At 48.5% G+C, this 21896-nt stretch overlaps 1 protein-coding gene across 1 annotated transcript in view; it reads right to left on the bottom strand.

Moving 5' to 3' along the window:
- The window catches only part of LOC149337659 (ATP-binding cassette sub-family C member 3-like), a 215614-nt gene that overhangs the window by 86914 nt on the left and 106804 nt on the right, over positions 1-21896 (bottom strand). The window contains exons 13-15 of the mRNA XM_089553474.1: positions 11036-11129; positions 6716-6918; positions 4055-4231 (exon numbers count right to left, since the gene is read on the bottom strand). Coding sequence (XP_089409600.1) covers positions 4055-4231; positions 6716-6918; positions 11036-11129 — 474 coding nt within the window. The remainder of the gene's footprint in view (positions 1-4054; positions 4232-6715; positions 6919-11035; positions 11130-21896) is intronic.

The following is a 21896-nucleotide window of genomic DNA, read 5'->3' as shown; positions in this document are numbered from 1 at the left end:
GTTTTATTTTCGGACAGATAAAAAGTGCCGAATGCAGACAGCCCCAATGTGAAAGTAAATATATTGCCACATTCCTGGGCACTCTCGTGGCGCCGTCTCCCGGCCGAACTGCCTTTTCCCCTATTCTGGCTAGGCTTAGCCATGGTGGCGGACAGTGCTTCTTCGTCGTCGTCTTTTCTGTGTGGTGCCCTCGGGAGTCCGCTGCTGCCTGGTGCTTCACAGTAAAGCGTGTCCTGGCCGTCCCGACTGTCTAGCCGTGACATATTTGGTGGAGGTGCTGGGTAACGTCCCATGTACACTGACTCCGAAGACGCCTTTGAAGCCAGTTCTCAGGGCGTAGAGACAACCCCCATCCACAAAGCGAGCCGCCGCCTGTTAGGCCTAGAGACAGAGTTCAGCGGATTGACAAAACCGAGGAAGATGACATCAACCACTGGTAGCCAGACCACTCAACGTTTTGGAGCTCACGCTCCGTTCGTACTCCACGCGCCCCGGTCACCGCCGACGTTCCATGGAGACAGGTTTGAAGACGCTGAAGATTGGTTGGCCAGTTACGACCGTGTCGCAGCCTTCAACCAGTGGGACAGTGAGCGGAAGTTGAGGAATGTCTATTTCGCGCTAGAGGACTCGGCAAAGATCTGGTTCGAGAACCACGAGACCTCTTTTGCCACCTGGGAGGTTTTTCGGCGTGAATTGCTAGCGACATTCGGCAACAGTGAAAGAAAAGAGAAGGCTGAAGTCGCTCTGCACTCCAGGTCGCAGCAGCCAAATGCGAGCGTCACCATGTTCGTTGAGGACATGATGCGTCTCTTCAATCGAGCCGACCCTGCTATGGCCGAGGCGAAGAAAGTGCGGCACCTAATGCGGGGTGCCAAGGAACAGCTCTTTGCTGGACTTGTCCGCGACCCTCCAAGGACAGTGGCCGATTTCACAAAGGAGGCAATGAGCATAGAGCGCTCCTTGCAGGAACGCGGCGCGCAGTACGGCCGGCAGGCTAGTATGGCAACCGCTCAAACCTGCACGCCTACGACGCTGCCCGCAGAGGATCTTCGTGAGCTCGTCAGGAGCATTGTTCGCGAAGAATGGCGAAAGTCCGCTTCGAAGCCCCGCAGCCCAGCGTCGGTGCACTGTCGGACGTGGTGCGGTATGAAATCCGGCGAATGGTGCAGCCAGCACCAGTGGTTCTGGAGCCGCAGCCCTACATCATGACTTACAGCGAAGCACTTCGACGGCCTGCGGCAATGAATTGGGGCAACCGAAAAGGAAATAAAAATAATAAGCCCCTGCCTGCACCACATACTTAATCCAATTCTAAGATAAAAGAATAGGCCCGTAGGCAAGTTATAATTTCGCCACCCGTGGGTGAAAAAAATAAAATAAAAGGGAAAAGCTACTATAGCGACCGACAGCCGAGAGAGCGGGCCCGGGGAGGCTCCCCTGACCTCCCCTGGGAAGTAGCGGAAAGGGAAATGGGACATGGGAAGGGAATGGGGACAGCGAGGTTTTGCTATGATCCTTCAATAGACGATATGCGAAATGCGCAGCCCCATCTCTCGGCGCTCCGAGAACTAAGTCCTCCATGTTGGCACGGTACAGAAAACGAAACCGCTGCCCAGCGTTGGGTTAAAACGGCTGCGCTTCGTTTGAAAAGTAAAATGCCGATGCAGTGTTGCGCTACCCTATCCACTGTGAAAAGACACTACGATGCGTGCCAGAACTAGGTGCGTTCAAGCTTTTCACTTTTCTATTTTTTTACTCCGTCCCAACGTCCCAACACAAAACGCCATGCGACGTATCATGTGTCAGCACGCGGATCAGTGCGCAGCTTTCGCTTTCTGCGCTGATTTTTGACAAATCTCTCGAGGTGATTTGCGTTTAAATTAAGATAAGGACCACACCCTTTGTTGTCTCTGATCAAAATTAGAAGCCGATTTCGTGCATTTATCAACTCTCCGGTCGGGCGTGAATATATACAGACGCATACTTGAACAACGTAATAGAGAAGGTAATTTTTATGAGCGGGCCAATCGCTTGTGCCGTGGCGAAATAAGTTCACTCGAAGAACCATATGCCGATTACTGCTTAGTTTGCTACATGTTCAGTTAAGTTTTTCCCGTGTTCAATTAGTTTTAGAAGGGCGAGCAAACTCTCTGGACCATATACGCATATGTTATGCACGTTAAGGAGTCTTTGTCAAGCAATACACCCTACGTATAAAAACTGAGGTGCGAATGGTTTATTTCTTGAGGATTCCTATACCTTCGATATCTGCGGCGACGAAAATCTAAAAAAAAAAGAAGCGAATAATATAGCTACTTTATTATGAAGGAGGGACGCATGTCTAAGCTAGAAAGTACGCGCAACAGTGTTCTGAAAACGCTTCTGGCCATCAGATTTTATTATAGTTGTGGCAAGCTCCAACAGCTTGCTTCGCAACAAAGCCATTTGTCCAAGTTTGGGAGTAAGCTAATTAAGTTTTGGAAGCAACCGAACATGCTAATTTCGCCCCTGCACACACAGCTTGACCAGCGTATCGAGTTCGTGCATGCACCTACAGCTGTAACATCTTTCTCTAATCAAGCCGCCGCGGTGGCTCAGTGCTTATCTGAAAAAAAAAAGCTGCGTCTTTGCTTACAATATTTTGAATTATATGTGCATGCCTACTTTCCTCTTGTTAATGTCGACTGACTGCGTCTTAAGCAGGACGCGGTTTCAACGAATTGTGGCGAAAATCAACCGACGCCGGGCTCTGAAACGGTGACGTTGAAAGCCGCGGATGCGCATTGCACATTACAGTAAAGGAATCGAATTACGCAGCTGGTCGAGGAATGCACGAAGCTCCTGGCGTCGGCGCGAACGAAAGTTCGCACTGTCACAGAAGTTTGTCAACACACGTGCGCACTCAACGCAAAATAACCGCTCGCTACCCTACCAGATGAATTCGCGTCCACCTGGGAATAAAATAGCCATGATAATGCGTGATGCTTGAACTGGTGCTTTAATGCGAGCATTAAAACGACAACAGCACACGGTCACGGTTCGACTTTCCAACCCACTTTCGAGTGCGGATTATTGCGATCATCAGCGCCAGACTTCAAGCGAAGCTGAGGATTTCGGTAGGAGTAAGCTGGCGCTTATTGAAAGCACCTACATTTGGTGGAAGATAAGCTGTGAAAACAACGCAGCAGCTGAAGCTTGCCTGTTGAAATTCCACTCGCAAGAAGAAAGTAAACATAGCAAACGATGCACCAGCTCGACGAGCTCGACCGCGCCAAGATGGAAACCGGAAGTTGTGGGCGCGGTGTTGCCAGACCGCCAAGCAATTTCGCATATCTTCTATTATCTCGACTCCATTACTGGTCTGCCTGGCCAGGGCAGGGAGAGCATCGAGATTGCCCAATGGTGCGGCCCCACTCACGTATGTAATTAGAGAGAGACGACCCTGCACCTGACTAATGCACCCCGCTCCTTATTCTTCGTTTTATTTCAGTATCATGATCTACATGTGCGGTCAATGCCTGGCCTAGTTAGACGTTAACCGTGACCACTTCCAACACCTCGTTGCCTGATATAAAGTAATGTAAAATTCTCAGAACCTTGAACATTTTCTTTCTTTCACACGTCTTTCTAGCCGCACAGTTCTACTTAGCGGGTTGACGTCCCAAATAATTCGCAATTGTTTATCCAATCGAATAATTTGAAAGGTACTGCACAGGAATGTAATAGGAAAATCTGCAATTGCCGAAGAGTTCCAGACTAGCTCTTGCCACTAGCTTTTCCCATTCCAAACTTCTGAATATCTCTGATATTACACGGCATGCGTTAAAGAAGTTTGTATCCACAGGTATGCTATTGCGCAACGTGAACAAGAACATCTATTCCGGAACTGCTTGAAGCCGGCTGTATGAAAGCACCATCTGCCAACATCAAATGCAATACAAGAAACGGCAAATGGAATACAAGGAAGGGCCGCGTACAGCGCCCACCGCCTGTCTAGGCAAAAATGCACGCTTAAGAGGCACACCCTGACTCTTTCAATGAGGTCGAACTGTACCTTCTCGCCGACTTCAGTCATGTCTCCCGAGTTCAACCGGTTGATGTCGTTAGTGAGCTGACAACTTTTAATGACACGGTTGTAAAAGTCCGGCTGCATGGGCCTGCCGTAGAGGATGTTGTCTCTGATCGTCATGTTGTGAACGGCTGGCAATTGTGGAACGAAAGCTATGCTGCCCTGAAAAGAAGAGCAGCATTGTTATGCTTCAGCGATGTGCTCACTACGGTGTACTTATTTTTATAGCTTCTATAAGGAGAAAAAAGTAGCACGCATGTACAATAGGAATTAGTACACCTATAGCACTCGCGCATTTACACTCTTTCTCAGACACTTATGGTATAAGTATTCTACCCCTGTCGTAAAAGCCGAGAAGAAAGAACCAGCCTCCAGCTATGCGTGGACAGTGATTGTTATTTCCAGCAGTGGCCAGTGGACTACTTTGGGAGGGTCGCTCCCCAGCTAGTGGCGTGTGCTGTATTGTTGCGTGAAGTATACGTCCATACTAAGCGCAAACCTTTCTGCAGGGCTACCTTCACGCTGCCACTCGTGATCTCCCGATTACTGGGGCAGTTGCGCCACACTCGACTCCGTTCTGGGTGGCTGCTGTAAAATGCTCGGCGCGTGATAGATTGTCCGCGCCAGTCAGGCCATACACAACCTTGTGTTTCTACTATTCTTGCCGCAATAATTTGCGCAAGTAGAAAACCTAAAGCAAATTAGAATGCGCGTAGGCCTGCACCACCTTCAGCTTGTACCTCTTATTAAGCCTAATTAAGATAGCTTCCACCCTCTCGTGAATACTATAGAACTCTTCTCTGTTGTCCGCTATACATCATTGATAAAGAATCCCACACCTAGTTCTCGTACTGTACACGCCTCATCTCTCCTCATAACCTCACTAGCTCCTATGGCATCCCATTTAGTACCCGCTAGCACCTCGAGGAGCACACTAGGCTAGCCTCACTGGATAATCTTCTAGCGCTAAACGTTGCCCGGTACGGTTTCCAATGGTGGTCTCTCCGGAGCCAGTGGTTCTTACCATTGGATTCCGACTCGGACACATTACCATCTTTCTCTACTTCCCTGCCTCTCGCTTCATAACCACAATTGCCATTCGCATCAAGCCAGCTTTTAAGAAGAGATACGAGATTCGCTCGGAACAGTCCTTCGCACTGAACACGAAAGCTGTCATTGGCAGTTGGGTTTGAGATAACGTTTCTGATAGGGAATAATTAATTTATATAGACGGTGAATGCGCATACAAGTAGCTTGTCTCGTCCGGGGTTCCCCAGGTTTCTATTCTGAGCCCTGTATTATTCAGTCTCTACATCAATGATATTGCAGAAGTTATAGACAGTCATGCGAATGTCCAACTGTTTGTAGATGATTGTCTTTGTTCTCTCTTGTAAGAAATGTTGATTATCAAATGCAGTTAAATCACTGGTTCAAAAATGTACCTTGTGTATGAAATACATGCAAATTAACCTAAGTAAATCTGTCGCCATGAGTGAAACTAATAGAAAATTCTTGATAGTTTTTTCGTATAGTCTTGTCAGCATTCTGATCCAAAACTGTAGTAAGTTAAATTATTCAGGCGCCACAATTACCGAAAGTTTATACTGGTGTGAAGACATCGCAATACATGCGGATTAGCTGAACGAAAACTCGGCTTTCTAAAAAGAAATTGAACACATGCGACACCAGATGCGAAGCTTCAAGCATGAAAGAGCGTAGTGAGAGAAAAGTTATAGTATACAAGCGTAATATTTGACCCACATTACCAGTACCTGATCAATAAACGTGAGAAAGGGCAAAGTTTAGCTTTCAGAGTTGTATTCTCCGCTTTCCGCAGAACACACTCAGTGACAGCTCTACGGACCGAAGCTCAACTTCCTGAACTAGTAAAACGTAGAAGAATAGCCCGTCTCAAGTTTCTTCATGTTTTGTGGGCGTTCCCATGCTGTCGTGCCTGGTGTTGACCACCAGCCACAAAAGCTGGGAGAGAGCGAGGCAGCCACGCCAGTCCAGAACACAACACACACTGCTTAATTCCGAGCGCCCCACGGCTTGGCGTCAGCTAAGGAGGCGCCACTGGTAAGCCGATAGGTGGCGACCCCAGCACTTTACAGGCTGCATGAAAATAACTTAAATTTAGACTCTACTGTGCATATCTGGTCATCAAGCAGATTATCTTGCCTTACTAACCATCCATTATTTATGCCGTAACCACCTATAGTTGACCCCTTCAAGTACTCGCTCCCCCCGAAAACCAATGTTTAATTTAATCCCGTGAATCCGCACGTTTTTCACCACACCACTACAGCTTAGAATTTTCTGAAAAAACTGGAACTGTGCTTCTTGCTCTAATGTGCATTTCTTCTGTATCATGCGTCTTCCTTCTGTATAAGGTACCTTTCTTCTGCATTTCCCCCAATCGCTAGCAGCCAGCAGAGCGCTTAAAACATTAAAAAAAAATGGTTAAGCCAGAAATGGCGTTCATTGTATGACGCCACCTGTTGCGCGCAGTACGAACTATAAATGCGGCCTATAAATGCTGATAAACCGTGCGCTTTGTTGCCACTTTACAACAGGTTGAGAGCGCCTACAAGCGGAATTGTCGCAGTTTGTGGTCTGGTCAGTTTTCCTTCACCGGGTACCCACCGTGCATGCGACGTGTCCTTCGTCGAGGTGCATATCACCCAGAATGGCGGCGAGCAGCGAGGACTTGCCGCTTCCAACGAAACCTACGACGCCGATAAGGGAGCCTGGCTCGACGTCGAGGCTGATGTTGACCAGTTGCGCTTCCGCCTTACCATCGACTGCCAGAGGCCAAGTAAAAGTGCATTTTCTCATTGTCACGGTACCTGCGAGTTAATTAAATAAACACCAGGCTATTGTGAAATTCAAGTGCATAATTTTGATGTCTTTCTTAGAGCGAGTAGCATGAAATGCGATCGAAGCTTTGCAGTTATGTGCACTGTATGCGGAGCTACTCATGAATCTTCAGTCCTGTCTGGTGTTTTGGCTGCCTAATGAAAAAGGAACAGTTCTTGTTTCCCCTGCGTTTCCGGCTGTGCTTTCCGCTGTAAAATCAAATGAAGTGGGTACTGGATAAAAAGTGTGTGTGTGTGTGTGTGTGTGTGTGTGTGTGTGTGTGTGTGTGTGTGCGTGCGTGTGTGTGTGTGTTTGCGTGCGTGTGTGCGAGCGTGTGTGTTTGTGTGCGCGTGCGCATGCGTGTGTGTGTGCGCGCGCGCGCGCGTGTGCAAAAATGAGGCTTGCTCGAGCTATTGATTGTGACGTAGTTCCGGAAAAATCCCTAGGTCACAAGTCCCAGCGGTAGCCGGTTTGAAACAATCGCCTGCCAGTGCAGTGTCGCATCACTTAACCAGTGCGACATTGCTCCGCTAGTGGCATTAGGACTCACCACGATCTAACAATGTCACACATTTTGCGTAGTCTCAACAAGTAAAATGGGAATTGAATTATACTTGCAATAATTGGAATAGAATTGGAAATGTAATAGATTGCCGAATGAAGCAAGAGCGCCATAGCATTTCCTCAGCTTCAATCCAAACGATCGACACTATATGTGTTACCAGTTCCTCAGTGCTCCCAGTCCCACCAGATATCGAGTCTCTGTGCTGCTGCAAAGTACACTTAGAAAACTCATCATTGATAAGAGGGGCTGTTTGCCGTCACCCTGGTTCTAATATTGATCTATTACGCACTCTGAGCAGCTTATTACATGATCCCATAACTTCTTGAAACTTTATTATTATGGCCGATTTTAACCAACCTAACGTTGACTGGTCTTCTACGACAGCGAGCGCACATGACAGTGAGCGCACAATATTGTTACGAGGAAGACGAAGCTGGCAGTGACGCGGGACGGAGCGCTCGCGCTAGGCCAGCGGCCATTAAATCATCTCTTATCCATCGTTCATCACGCCTCATTCTTCGGCTGGCCGCCACGTTACATTTGGTGTGAGGTGCTGGGGTCCCTTCATCGCCATCCTGGTCCCGGAGCTTCGGCGTCCTGCGCCTGCCGTGGACGTCGGCAGTGAGTACCTGGTCCGCCGCATGGCCGTGCGCCAGCCCGACCGACCTCAACTGACCTCGTCGCTCACCCCAGCCCCGTCCCCCGCCCGGACCACAAGACACGACGACCCAAGACCCGACCGACCCAAGACCCGACCGACTCAAGACCCTCCCACACATGAGGCCACCGCCCGCCTGCCCCTGCCGTCCGGTGCGTCCACGGACCTCGGCCGTCAGCTCCTGGCACCCTACGGCCCGGATGCTTCGTGGACCGGGGCTCATTCACCTATCATCTCATACAGCGCGGCGACCAGCACTTCATCACCTTGCCACTTGTTTTCTGCAATGCACGCCATCGCTAAATCGCGCATCCCTTTGTCCACGTCTTCAGTTGACAATCAGGACGATCGCTCGGTGGCCCCGGGAAGTGTGCCGAAGACGACGAAGCTGGCAGTGGCACGGGACGGAGCGCTCGCGCTTGGCCAGCGGCTATTAAATCATCTCTTGCTCATGGTTCATCACGCCTCATTATTCGGCTGGCCGCCACGTTACAATATCGTTTTGTCTACTACACATTTCTGATTTTAACCGCGCAGATGACTTCGCAGCAACTGCCATTTTATGTGATTTCCTTCACGACTTTGTGAAAATAAGTTCCACTCGTGATGTCAATATTTTAAGAACTTTCTTTGAAAATCTTGTCAAAATATCTATCAATCCTTTCATCTCTTAAAAAGACGAAGAATGACACTGCCATTACATGGATGACTAGATGTATTGCATTCATCACTCATTGTCTCTACGCCGATCAAAACGTTCTGGCGGCCCTGTGCGGATCAATCAGTTTATTAGCGCCAAAGAGGTGCTTTGTATTAAAGTGAACGCCACAAAAGATTTTCCTTGCAAGGTTAGTCGGCCCAAATTAATGGAAATTAATCCTCGCAAATTCTCTCTGGCTACACTTCGGATATATTGATAATAAATGATGTCGCAGTGTGCGAATCACTAATAATATCTTCTGTTTTTATCGAATACTTCCATTTAGTTTTCGCGACAAACAGTTCGGTAATTCCAGCTTGTAATCTCAATCACATTCTTCAATTTCCGATGTGTCAGTGTCCACAGAAGGTGTGCTCAATATGCTATTAAACTTAGAAACCAGAAATCGTGTGGTACTGACAACCTCCCTGCTGAATTTCTCGTTCGCTACTCTCTTTGGTTCAGCAGGTACCGTGCAGTTACCTTTAAGAAATCCCTAATAACTGGCAGCCTTCCTTCCTCGAGGGAACTCGCTAGGGTTCTCGCTCTACTGAAATCTGGCGATGTGCATTTATTATCCAATTACAGGCAATTTTCCTTACCAACAAAATCATGTTACATTCTAGTGCACGGCAGCTTTAAACATATAATAAAATTCTTTGAAACCAATAACAGACTGAGTGTTTTTCAGCACCGGTTTCTTCGTGGCTTCAGTACTGTAACCCAACTGACAGAATTAATACACAGGTGGCCATGTTGATGCTGTATTTATTGATCCCGCAACGGCCTTTCATGGAGTTTCACATCCGAAACTAATGCTCAAGCTGTCCGCTATACTAAAAAAACTCGCCCCTGGTGAACTGGATATTGGACTTGCTTTCCCAGCGCTTCCAGTACGTACGCTTCAACTTTACTAACTCATCGTCAGTTAATGTTTCATCTTGGGTTCCCAATGGTTTTTTACTCTCTCCTCTTCTGTTCCTCGTGTACAATAATGGTTTGGTTTGGTTTATGGGGTTTAACGTCCCAAAGCGACTAAGGCTATGAGAGACGCCGTAGTGGAGGGCTGCGGACATTTCGACCACCTGTAAAATAATGATCTGCACTTCACGCTTGAGTAAAGATACGCATTTATGACTATGAATGTGTTTTATATCGAAGCATTATGCCACCAACTGATCATGTTATCATTAAGAATTCATTCGCTGATTTATGAAGTTGATCCAAGACGGGGTAAATGAATATAAACTTTTCTAAGATCATCTGTATGTCATTTTCACAACATCCGTACCCTTCTTTCTTCACATAATTCTACAGTGCTTTCAATTTACAGAGTGTGTGCGTACAGATATCTCAGTCTTCTGCTAACGCACGACAAGACGTGGTTAAAACGCAATAAAGTCATCTGCAATAAGACCCTTAAATGACTGGGGTGCTTGGACTGCACCTTTAGCGCTGCTCTTCAAGCAACCCATCTTTTAACGCATATAGGCTCATTCGCCCTATCCTTGTATATCCTTATGTTATTTGGAATCCGTAAACGAAGTGTGAGATCAACCAAACTAGAAACTATGCAAAAGAAGGCTGTGAGCTATGTTTGCAGAGATCAGTCATGGATTCTTCTTCGTCCACTTTTTATCTGAAATTAGGCCTGAGTACTCTGACCACATGTCGTCGTCATGAACGCTTCAAATTCATGTACACATTATTTAAATCACCTCGGTTTTCGTCGCTAGATAATTATTTGATGCGTGCACTAACTTCTTTGAGTACAGCTTTTTTTCATGCCATTCAACTCTGAAATTCTTTAGTGGGCAACATCCGTTCATTATGATCAAAATAATTCTTGCGAGCCTGTTCTCAATGAAGTATGATTGCTTTCTTTATTTATTTGCATTGTTCTTTGCATTGCTGTTTCATTTTATTTTACCCCACTCATTCAATAGCCTCGCGGAGGCTACAGTATGAGTAACTAAATAAAACTGAATAAATAATTATTTTCCTCTCTCTTCTACAAGAGGGCTATGGTTGCTTTGTGGTCAATATGTGGCACAAGCACGCCTCAAACAAGAACGAAGGCTTGAGATGCTGCTTACGTGGTGCGCTCTACGGAAGACTGCAGTGTTATAATTCAATAAAAAAAAAGAGCTTTAGGTGAGCTGCAAGTAGACTGCTGCTGGTTACCGTTTTTCCTAGGAATAAGCGTATGGGAAATGTTCCTTTTCGGATGTTCTTCAGCCGTGCAGAAATCAGCGATTCTTTTCAAAGCCAGCGAGCCCTGAAAAAGAACAAAGCAGGGCATTTGGTTATAGTGAAGTAAATCTAAGTGTGCGCTCTTACGAGCAGATGCCCAATGTACTTTCATTAGCCGCAAAGGTGGCAGTGGAAAAATGTCAAAAACGTTTTACATTTTGTTGAGATTATGCAGCCCCTATAACATTCCTAATGTGAGAAACGTACTCGGCGCTTTTTTCCCGCACTGCTTGCTGTTTGCCCTTACGGTGCACAGTTCAAGAAAGTTCGAGTGAACTTTTTGTCTTATTTAGTACAATTTATACCTTGGAGTTTATGTGAAGTTCACATCTAAGAAAACTACGTTTTATTGGTTGCAGACTGCACTTAAAAGTTTAAGATGATAAAGCAAAGTCAAAAGCTGCCGTTGAACCATAGTACTTGTACATAACTAGAGTCAATAGGAATCAATGTACGAAGAAAACACTGAGGTCATTCCTGATATCAGGTTTGATATAGTGATTTAGCCTCTTCTTAGCAGCCTGTCTTATAAGTGTGCTTTAGAGATATTGGAAAGAAGTTTTTCGCTTAGATAAGGTCTCGCTACAGCGTTTGTTATCTTAAGAAAGAAAGGAGGCAGTTCCTGCCTAGCTGCTGGTAGCTATGTCGGTAACGCGCTAAATAGCAATGACAACGCGCCTCAGTGCAGTAACGTTCGCATCAACGAATGTAGGTAATTAGACACGAGACACTTGAAGGTCTTTCTCATCTTTATTTAAGGGGATAGATATTTTAGTTTTCGTTCAGAAGACCGCTCAAAACAGCAGCGAAGACGCTGGTTACGGATAACAAGTCAGCGCTACGCCAGAAATGTTTCTGGTTAATTTGTTTGCGCCATGTTTACGCCACCTGCGCCGCCAATGATCAGGCTGCAGTGACTGCACAGTTGCTGTGGTGGCAGGCTACAGCCAAGGTGCGGAAAAAGTCCCACGATTTCTCTTGCCATAAGTTATGGACACTGCAGTGATGCACCGTGGTGGTGGCATCGCGATTGTTACGAAGGTCTATATTGATCTAAGAGGATTCTGGTGTGGGCTAGTTGGTTCATGCTTAATAAACAGATTCACAACAGCGCTACGGAACGAGGGCAGAAGAAACACGAAAAACACAGGACAGCGCCCGTCCTGTGTTTTTCGTGTTTCTTCTGTCCTCGTTCCGTAGCGCTGTTGTGAATCTGTCTATATTGATGTTACCATCTATGAAAAAGTAGCTACACATGAAGGCCTGATTGTGAAAATTGGCCTTTTCGGAGTAATAATTTTTCTGTGACAGTATATCGCCCTCCGGACGCTGATGATTTTTTCAAGGCTCGTTTATACGATCACCTCCAATGATTAGCCGGAAAAATTGTTCCGATGACAGGGGATTTTAACATGCCATCGATTCAGTGGAGCTCCTTGAATTATGGCTTTTACAGATCAGCAGATGTGGTACTAGATGTACTGTTCCATCTGAATTTGGAACAGTTTGCGTGAAGTTTTGTATTTAGTTTACGACTATAGTGGAACCCAGATTATAAATACCTAGCTTGGTTGACGACCCGCGATTACAGGAAGAATTAGCGTAGTCCTTTAGTGCACAGTTTCTAGAGGCAACGCACCGCAAGTATACAGGATACGAAAAGTTGCATGAGGCCCCTGGAGTAGAAGAGACTTGTAGCTTTCATAATTGGTAGATGAGTCGTTTCAAGTATTTCGCGGTAATAGCTAACGTGGGGATGTGTGCGCATAGCCATGCAATTTCGCCCCTGTTGTAATGATACTGTGACGGTGTGACGGTGTGAAATACTGTGACGATGTGAAACAGCGCTTCGCGCGTTCAAGAAATGGGACCACCGAAGCTAATTGGACTCGCTTCGTGTCGCTTCACAGTGCGTAAAGCACTGCGAAAATCAGTCGTGCCTTCGACTGCGATAGTATTGAAAGCCCCGTTACCTCCAACCCCCCCCCCCCCCCCCAAAAAAAAAAAAAAAGCGGCATCCATGTTGTCAGCATTTTGAGCGAATAACAGGATGGCATTGAGTGGCCCAGGCACTAACCCAAGATAAGAAACCTAGATGGGCAACATAGGACACGTAACCTCGCGGCGTCATCACAAACTGCCCACCGTGGCAGGTGGCAGTTAAATATTGATTGGCCGTTCTGGAAGAAACACTTGGACCACACAAGGCATACCGCTGGCAGCCGCTGTCATTGCAGGGCAGTGGTGTATTGCTTAACCACCGCACCGGGAGAGGTATGAGGTTTCCCAGGGAGGAATGTAGAGTAGAGAATGACCTCCTGCATATATGGGAATATACCGACTACGCAGTCACGTCATACCCTAAAGGCAAGGCTTAAGTGTCGCGGGAACCTCAACGCGATGATTCGGTGGCGGCTAAAAAAGCGCTAGGACTCGCTGCCAAAGCGTCCACTGAGCGCCTGCACCAACTTGGTGTCCACAACTCGGCGGAGGAGCTGATTGAGGCCCATAGAACAAACCAAACTGCCAGGCTGTCTGTGTCCAGCGCCGGCAGACAAGTCCTTCAGGACCTCAATCTCGCGCTGCTCCCCACCACTGAACGCAGAGTCGACATCCCGGAGGCATGGAAAAATATTTTGTCGGTTAAGACGCTCCCCAAAAACATGAATTAGGAGTATAATCAGGGAAGGCGTGATGCCAGGGCAATATTTATTCAAAATTATTACGGAAATAAGGCGGGCATATACTACGTGGATGCAGCGGGTCCAACCGAGGAGGGCATCTGCACCATTGCGGTGGTGCACGAGGAAAAGCAGGTGAACGGGCTCTCGGTAAAAAGTAGCGACGCGCTAATGTTGGAGGAAGTGGCGATTGCACTGGCCGCCACCCACATCGACGAAGCGTACATAATGTCGGACTCGCAGCAGGACTGCCGAAATTACGTGCGGGATAGGATAGCGCCGCTCGTCCGCAGAATAATATTGGCATTTGAGAGCAATTCGAATTCGGCTATGAGTAAAGAACAGATAGTATGGGTGCCCGGTCACCAGGGAGTTGAGGGAAACGAGGCCGCTCACGCGGCTGCCCGAGCGTTCCTTCCCCCAGGTTCCACTCAACCCCCCCCCCCCCTTATGCCGCGGCAATCATACCGATTCCGCTAATCTCTTACGCGGATATCACAAATAATTTACGCCTCAACAGGAAAGTACTCCCAGGACCCGCCAAGGGTCTCGACAGAACCGAGGAGAGCTCCAAACCTGAGACGGCTCCAAACCGGGTCTTTCTTAAATCCCGCCGTACTAAAACACGTGGACCCGACTTTCACGGGCAGGTGCAAAGTTCTACGGGCAGTATGCTGACCTATACCACATGGTGGGGGCCTGCCAGTTAAATACAGATATATCAGTTATAAATCAGCCAAGTAGGGAGGGCTGGGAGGCGGCCCTGTCCAGCTCGGACCTGGAGGCTCAGCCGGCCGTGGTCTAGAGAGCACTTGCAGCGGCGGCAGCCAATGGCGTCCCGAAATAGGGACGGCCACCCAGGTCAACGTCCATCCACAGCTTCCCTTCCCAATTCAATACAATGCTACAATAAATGTTTTCTCGTCCTCCTCCTCGCCATCAGTTTTTTATTCTGAGCTTGGGTTATTATTTTCATGATATCTCCACGTGGTTGTTGTTGCGACTGAAAGAAGAATGAAAAGGAAACTGCACGGGCCTGCCGACTGGCTTGAGCTAAGCCGCAACCACATCCACGTGCAGATAAAAGAGAGTTGAAAGACATGAGATGAAAGAGTGAAAGAACAAACACGTGTCGGAACAACCGCGTCCGCCGAAACGAATACGTCGACTGTAACAAATACGCCCCAGCTCTGGAACGCACAACTCTAGAAAAATGGCACATGTGTTTTGGGGGGCGCTATCAGCGCGCGTAGCGAGCGGACGCATAGGACATCGGCTCCGGCGATTTTAGACCGTAGCGGCGAACCAACGCGTTGAATCCCAGCAATTTTGGACTTTACAGAACCAAGAAGTCATCCGGCACGTAGGGAGACCACTCCCAAAACGGTGTGCCGATTTGTCAACATTTCGGAGCATTTTTCCTCACATCCATCATAGCACTACAGTGGTGGTGGTGGTGAAAACATTTATTAAGAATAAACAGGTGGTATGTTTGGATCAGCCCGTAAGGGACCGATCCTTACAAATACTAGGTGGAGGTCTCTAGAATGGGCCCCAGTGGCGGTTGCCGCCGCCCGGGCGTGCCCGACTAAGGCTTGTTGCGCCTGCAATTCGTGGCAGGATGACCTCAAGCGCATCCTCCTCTTGTTTGCGTAGGTGGAGATAAGGAGTCGAATAGAGAATTCGACTGGTTACAAAGGCGTTTGCCAGCGGCAAGGCATCCTTACTTCGTAACCCCCCGCGTTTGTTGGAAACCCGGCGGACCATGCGGCCCACCTGGTCCCCCACCTTACGGAGTTTGGCCATTGTAGTGTATGGCCGCCTGTATTTGTGGATGTAGAGTCCTAGTACCCGTATCTCGTCACTTTCGCGTATGACACCACTTTCAAGAGAAAGACGGTTGAACACCGGCGTTCAACGGCGGGGAGGCCGCTCCCGGCCAACATGGCAGGCGCAAACCAGCAACGCGGCTACGGCCCGGAAGGCATGGCATGGACAACAGTGCTGCAGACCAGCCGTAGCCAAGCCTGCAAGGAAAATGTGATCTGGGCTTTTGAAAAAAGAGCCCAGAAACTCCAAGCCAGCGCGCAAGGGAAGGCCACGTCAGCTCACGGAGGCCACCATGCGCAACCCGACAAGGCATCCGATGCGCGCGCAGCAGGAGGCCGAAGACAAGTCAAAGCTGCATGGGAACCCAAGTTTCTGTGCAGATTTAGACCGGACGATGTGGTGTTAATCATCAAATCACCAAGGCAAGCTTCAAGACCTTCCAACACGGTGAGCTAGGACTAGCCCTACGACAGCGAGTCAGGGAGGCTGAAGCGGACACCTTTTATTTACTTCACAATACCCTCGGACAAAAACCTGATCAACGTGAGCACGTCGAGCATCCACGCGGCAGACAAACTGGTCGGGGACATTGCGATCCGATACCAAGCAGGAGCAGACCTTAATCTGCCCGGACACGTAAAACAAAGCGAAGAGAACGTGGTAGAATATGGCTAATCCGCAAAGCAAAGATTCCCTGCGACGAAAGAGGAAAAGCTTTCACGGAGAGAGCACCATCCTGGAGATCCGAAAGTTCGGAACTTCGAACAAAGCCAGGATCACCTTCGCAGGCAAGTACAAGCCCAGAGCTGTGCTGTACAAAGCGCAAGTCATACCGGCAGCAACGTGCCGCGACACCATACCAGCGTGTAACCTGTGCGGCATGGTGGAACATAGGCCAGATACCTGCCCGACACCGAGCCAAGAAAACTGCGTACTCTGCGGAACGCAAGCCCCGTTTGTGGTGGGGGGGGGACTCCTCGGGAGTGCAAACCAAATGTGCGTTATGTGGAAGCGAACACGCGACGAACTCAAAAGACTGCACATCGAAATTCCGCAGGAACGCGCGTAGGAACCCTCCAATCAGGAGAAAAAGGATAGAAAGATGAAGAAAAAAAATAAAAGACAAAGAAGTGAGGAAGCGGCATTCTCCCACCCCCTCCCCCTAGCAGGGAGTCGACTTCTGATCAACACAAGCAAAGGAGGAACTGGGCCAGCATAGTTCAGAACGGGAAGCAGCATGTGAGCGGGACCGCCTCTCCTCCTCTTCCTTCTCCTCCACTCAAACCTTCATCTCCACCCAAACCCAACACGGTGAAACCGAGCTACGGAACCAGAGAGCAGCGCTAAAAGCGCCGATCGAGGTGCCAACCAGCAAACTAGAAAGAGCGCTCGCTGAACCCCAGCCACTTCAACAAGATGAGGCGATGGAAAGCGACGCGGAACCTAGTCTGGAAAAAAAACCAGAAGCTATGATGAGAATGGCCCAGGAATCCATTCCCACCATAGTCTCACAACTGATAGTGAAAGCGATGACGGTTCGCAACTACGCTAACACGAGGAGACTCCGAATCCCCGAGCCTACAGGTTGCGTAGTGTGATCAGCGAGGACGAGGAGAACGAGCTGCCACAGCAATTTCCCCTCTAGAATAACAACAGTCTCCAGGTACAACATGGTAGACAAACTAAACAGAATCCCATAACATTAACACAGTGGGCAGACGAGGAAAGGGGAATAAGGGGCTCGTTATAAGTACGAGAGAAGCCAACCGCCACAGAAACCAAGGGGCACAGGGGATTTTTAATTAATATATTTATTTTGTGGTGTTGATGAATTTATATTACTGAATATGTTATCGCTTAAAGCTAATTGATTAGAAAAGCAGAAGAAAAAAGAAAAAAAAAAGTCGAGGCTTGAAATCGAGGACGAAGAGAGCGGACCTTAGGATGCACCTGTCTACGTACGAGCATATTTCGGCAGTAGTGGCCGTACAGGAACCTGCGGGAACGTGAGCCTCCCAAACTACAAAACGTTCCAACTCGACCCCCTAACATGCATCTTCGTGCACAAAAATTTCACCGCAAATTTGGTAGATCTGGAATCACAAACCAGCTTTTCGCCCGTGATGGTGACTCTCCTGCCAATAAAGGAGGATTCACCGCTCCACATCCTGAAGTGTACTGCCCACGTAAAGCAAGAAACGTAACCTTCTTCGCACTTCTGAGCAGAGCTATCAGGGAAGTGGGGCGAGACCCGCAACTAGTAATGGGGGATTTCCACGCGCAGAGCTACTCATGGGGCTATCATCGAGAGGACATACGAGGACGGAAGCTAGCGGAGGCGGCGTCCGCGCTAGGCCTAACCCTGCACACCGACCCGGCGCTCCCCACGCGGGTAGGGAACTCGGCGCAGAGAATACGTGTCCCGAATAAACCTTCACGAAAAACGCGAGGCGAGTGGAGTGGACGAATACAAAGGAAACCCTAGGTAGCAACATACCGATCCGTACAAAACCCCTTGCCAGACCGACAGGGCACAGTATGCTGCCGTTATGGACGAAATTCAGAAATTTGTTGCTGCCACTGAGAGAAGGATGAAAAGGAAATAGCACGGGCCTGCCAACTGGCTCCAGCTGAGCCACCACCGCTGCCGCGTGCAGATAGAGGAGAGTTAAAAGATCAGAGGAACGAGAAAAAAAAAAAAAGACGCGCGTCGCAGCAACAACCGCGTCCGCCGAAGCGGACGGACGCTGGCTGAAAAATGGCTGTTGCTTAGCTTGGTTAAGCCCGGTAATTGCGAAAGCAATATCCGTAGCTACGCAATGGTTGAGCTGCTAGTGTAGCTAGGGTGGTGCTTGTGGTTAGACTTGTGGTGATGCATCGGTTATACAATCCAATCCAATCCAATCCAATATGCTAATAAGGTAGCTACCGGCCTCGCTAAGCGACGGGCTTTAAGTATTTTAGTATTGCTTTCGGAACAAAAGATAAGCGGCCGTAGCCGCGATTCGTCATCACCTCCCCCCGAATTCAGAAAGGAATACGAGGGCAGCACCATTCAGGAGCAGGGATATAAAGCCTGGACCAAACAACTGCTGACCAACGTGCGTTCGACGGAGACGCAGGTAAAGCTCTGAGAGACGGTGACGGACGTGGACACCCACCTCCTCCACCTCTGGGCAGCCAGACGAAGCATGGTCAAAAGTTGGCGCAGACAGAATAACATCCGAAAGCTAAGAGCTCGTATTGCGGCGATCACTATTGACACGACGGTCCAATCGCCCGCGGCCCGCCCATCACGTGTAAATGCGTCAGCACATTGAGAGGCGCGCTGACCAGGCCGCGGGCCAACAGCGCGCCTCTCTACGTGGTGACGCATGAACACGTAGTGCGTTGCCCGCGGGCGAACGGACCGTCGTTTTAATCGGCCTTAAAGAGGCGTCGGAATACGCGGCGCAACTCAGGGACGCGAACTGGGTAGACAGGTGCAACGCGGCCGCTAGGCACATGTCTAGGAAAAACACGTGGCGTCTCTTCCGGGCGCTCATAGATTCAAACCAGACGGCACTGAGACGCAGAAGCACCTGCAGAGACCGTTCGGTTGGGAAAAAAAAAATTAAGCAGTGCCTTACCTCTGGTTAAGCCTGGATATACAAGCGAAAAGCTTTAGTTACGCTTGGTATGACGTCACGGCTGTCGGAGTTTGCGCATAATGCACTGGGAGCACCACGATAACAGTGGAGGCGTTCGGCCGTTCGCACACTGCCTGTATGGAGGCGGAGGAGGAGCCGTAAATCGCCGCGGTTAAAAAGGCGCGCCTAATGATACGGCGCTGTCCTAGAAGGGTGCTTTAGAGATATGTACTGTAGTGTTCATTCCTTTCGGGTGTACACTAAGATGCGAGAGACAGGCATTTCCTTTCCTTAAAACCGATTTTCATTTAATTTCATTTTCTTTAAGGCGCTTACAACGCGGTTCGGGTGTCCACCAAGGTATCTGAGAAACAGGCTTCACTTCCTTTCTTTAAAACCAATTTTAAGGCGGAAGCCTTTAAAGTCTCATGGTTGTAAGCAGCAGTTGTCGACAACAATGTCACGCTTTTCAATTGGTCGAAATGGTCGTGACGTCATATTGCGCGAATTTCAAACTAGTAACCATGCAACCAATTGAAGGGATCGTATAGTGATGCTCCAAGTGGGACTGAGCTTAGTTAATTGCTTAATTATCCAATTAGCCTAATCAACTTTCCTAGTCAGGCCATATAAATAAATAAAACTGAATAGGAAATTGGTCGAGCTCGGGAATCGAACCCCGGTCTTCGGAGTGCGAGACCGGGGTTCTCGCAACCCCGGTCTCTGGTCATCAACTCTGGTCATGACTCTGGTCATCGCAAGATGACCAGAGTCATCTTGCGATGAGCAGAATTGATGCCCATGTTTTAGCTGCTTCGAATGATGAATCAATATAAAAGGTTTGCGCAGTACACTGAACACGCTGTCAGTGATTAAAGACGACTTTCTCTGAACACTTTGGCAAATGTACAAAACGGAGACTCAATAAATCCGAGCCGACAAACTCTGTTGGAATTTGGATAATTTGGTAGCATGACATTAAAAATCCGGCCCTATCTCATGAGGAGACATACGGTTTACTGCAGTTTCTCGGCGGCTCACATTTCACGAAAAATAAGAATACGTTCATGTGAACCTGATTTGATTTTTGTGAATTATTTAAGGAGCCATTGAATGTTCTCCAAACATTGCTCTTGCCATTCACTCCCTCATCTTAGGGCGTGGTTCGGTTGTCCACCGATATACGTGAGGCAGTTACTGCTTCATTTCCTTTCCTCAAAATCAATTTTCATTTATCATGAACAATTTTTCCGCAGCCAGGCGCATGCATGAAATGCACTGCAGGAAACGCGTAGCCCATTACAAGACATCTCGTATATTACAGCAGCCGCCCTCTGGTTTAGGCCAAGCCATTTTGCTGCTGGACGTGCCGCCACCTTCGTCCGCTTCAATACGGAGATATGGTGAGCGTGCACGGCGTCTAGATTTGCGGAGGTGTCATTTCGATGGCGCAGAAATGCAATGCGCCCGGGCACTTTGGGACGCCATTGCACGTTAAATCATAGAAGGCCTAAAATTTCGCAGGTGCGCGGATGACATCATCGTCTGGATGAACAGCGGCAGTGACGGTAGCATAGAAGAGCGCGGTGTTCCCTGTAAAAACCGAACTCATCATACGCAATCCGAAAGCGCTCCTCTGCAAGTGTGACTGTGATTTCGAAATAATGGTTGAGGGCAAAACCGCGCAGAACTCGGACTCTTTATCCAAGAGGACGTGTATGGAGAAGCAACACCAAGAAGCTCAGCAATCATACTGCGCAAGTAACAGCGATCTTCAGGAGAGTCGCGCTCAATGGCAGATGCCTCAAAGAACGTAGCCTCCTGAATTTGAAGCAGGCGTATACCATTAGCAGAATGTGCTACGCCACGCCGTTGCTCGATATTAGGGAGAACGAGCAAGATAGCATCGACGCAGTTATTAGGCATTGGGCCAAGAGGGCGCTGGATCTACCCATCTCCACCTCTATAGACAGCCTGTTGGAAATGGGCGTGCATCACAGACTTAACTCACCGAGGCGGTGCGAAATGCCCAGACTTTTGTAAGGCCAACTAAATCGCTAGAAATTCAGCACCAAATATAGACGTGTAGTCCGGGGCACAGACTCAGACACTCCAACCAGAATCGGAAACAGCGTCAGTACCGACACCTGCCCCGACCTCACATTCATACGGGGAGCGGAACAGGCAGTGTGGGAGAACCTGTGAGAAAATCTGGGCAGTGACCACTATATACTTAAAACACAAGTAACCTCAGACAGGCTGAAGCGCCAGCTGGGATCGGCAAAAGTTACGGATTGGAGCGCTTTTCGAGAGGCATGCGACGGGAATCTCGCCGCGAACGGGATCCAATTGATAGAAGAGTGGGGAAACATGCTGAAAGAAAAACAGCGCAAGTACACCAAAGAAATCGCGCGAACGACGCAGACACCCGTGGTGGACGCCAGGCTGCTCAAGCTATGGGAAGCTAGACGCAGGCTCACCAAGAGGTGGAAGAAACAAAAGTACAACAGAAAACTAAAACTTAAGATCGCAGAAGTCACAGCGAAAGCAGAAGAGTACGCGGCGCAATTGGCAAGGCAAAACTGGCAACAATTCAGTGACTCCCTCAATGGAACTTTGAGCACATCGAGGACGTGGCATATACTCAAGGCT

This window comes from Amblyomma mixtum, chromosome 7 (genome assembly GCF_055824585.1).
Source record: "Amblyomma mixtum isolate Tamu chromosome 7, ASM5582458v1, whole genome shotgun sequence".
Taxonomy (NCBI): domain Eukaryota; kingdom Metazoa; phylum Arthropoda; class Arachnida; order Ixodida; family Ixodidae; genus Amblyomma; species Amblyomma mixtum.
This window is presented reverse-complemented; position numbering and strand designations above follow the sequence as displayed.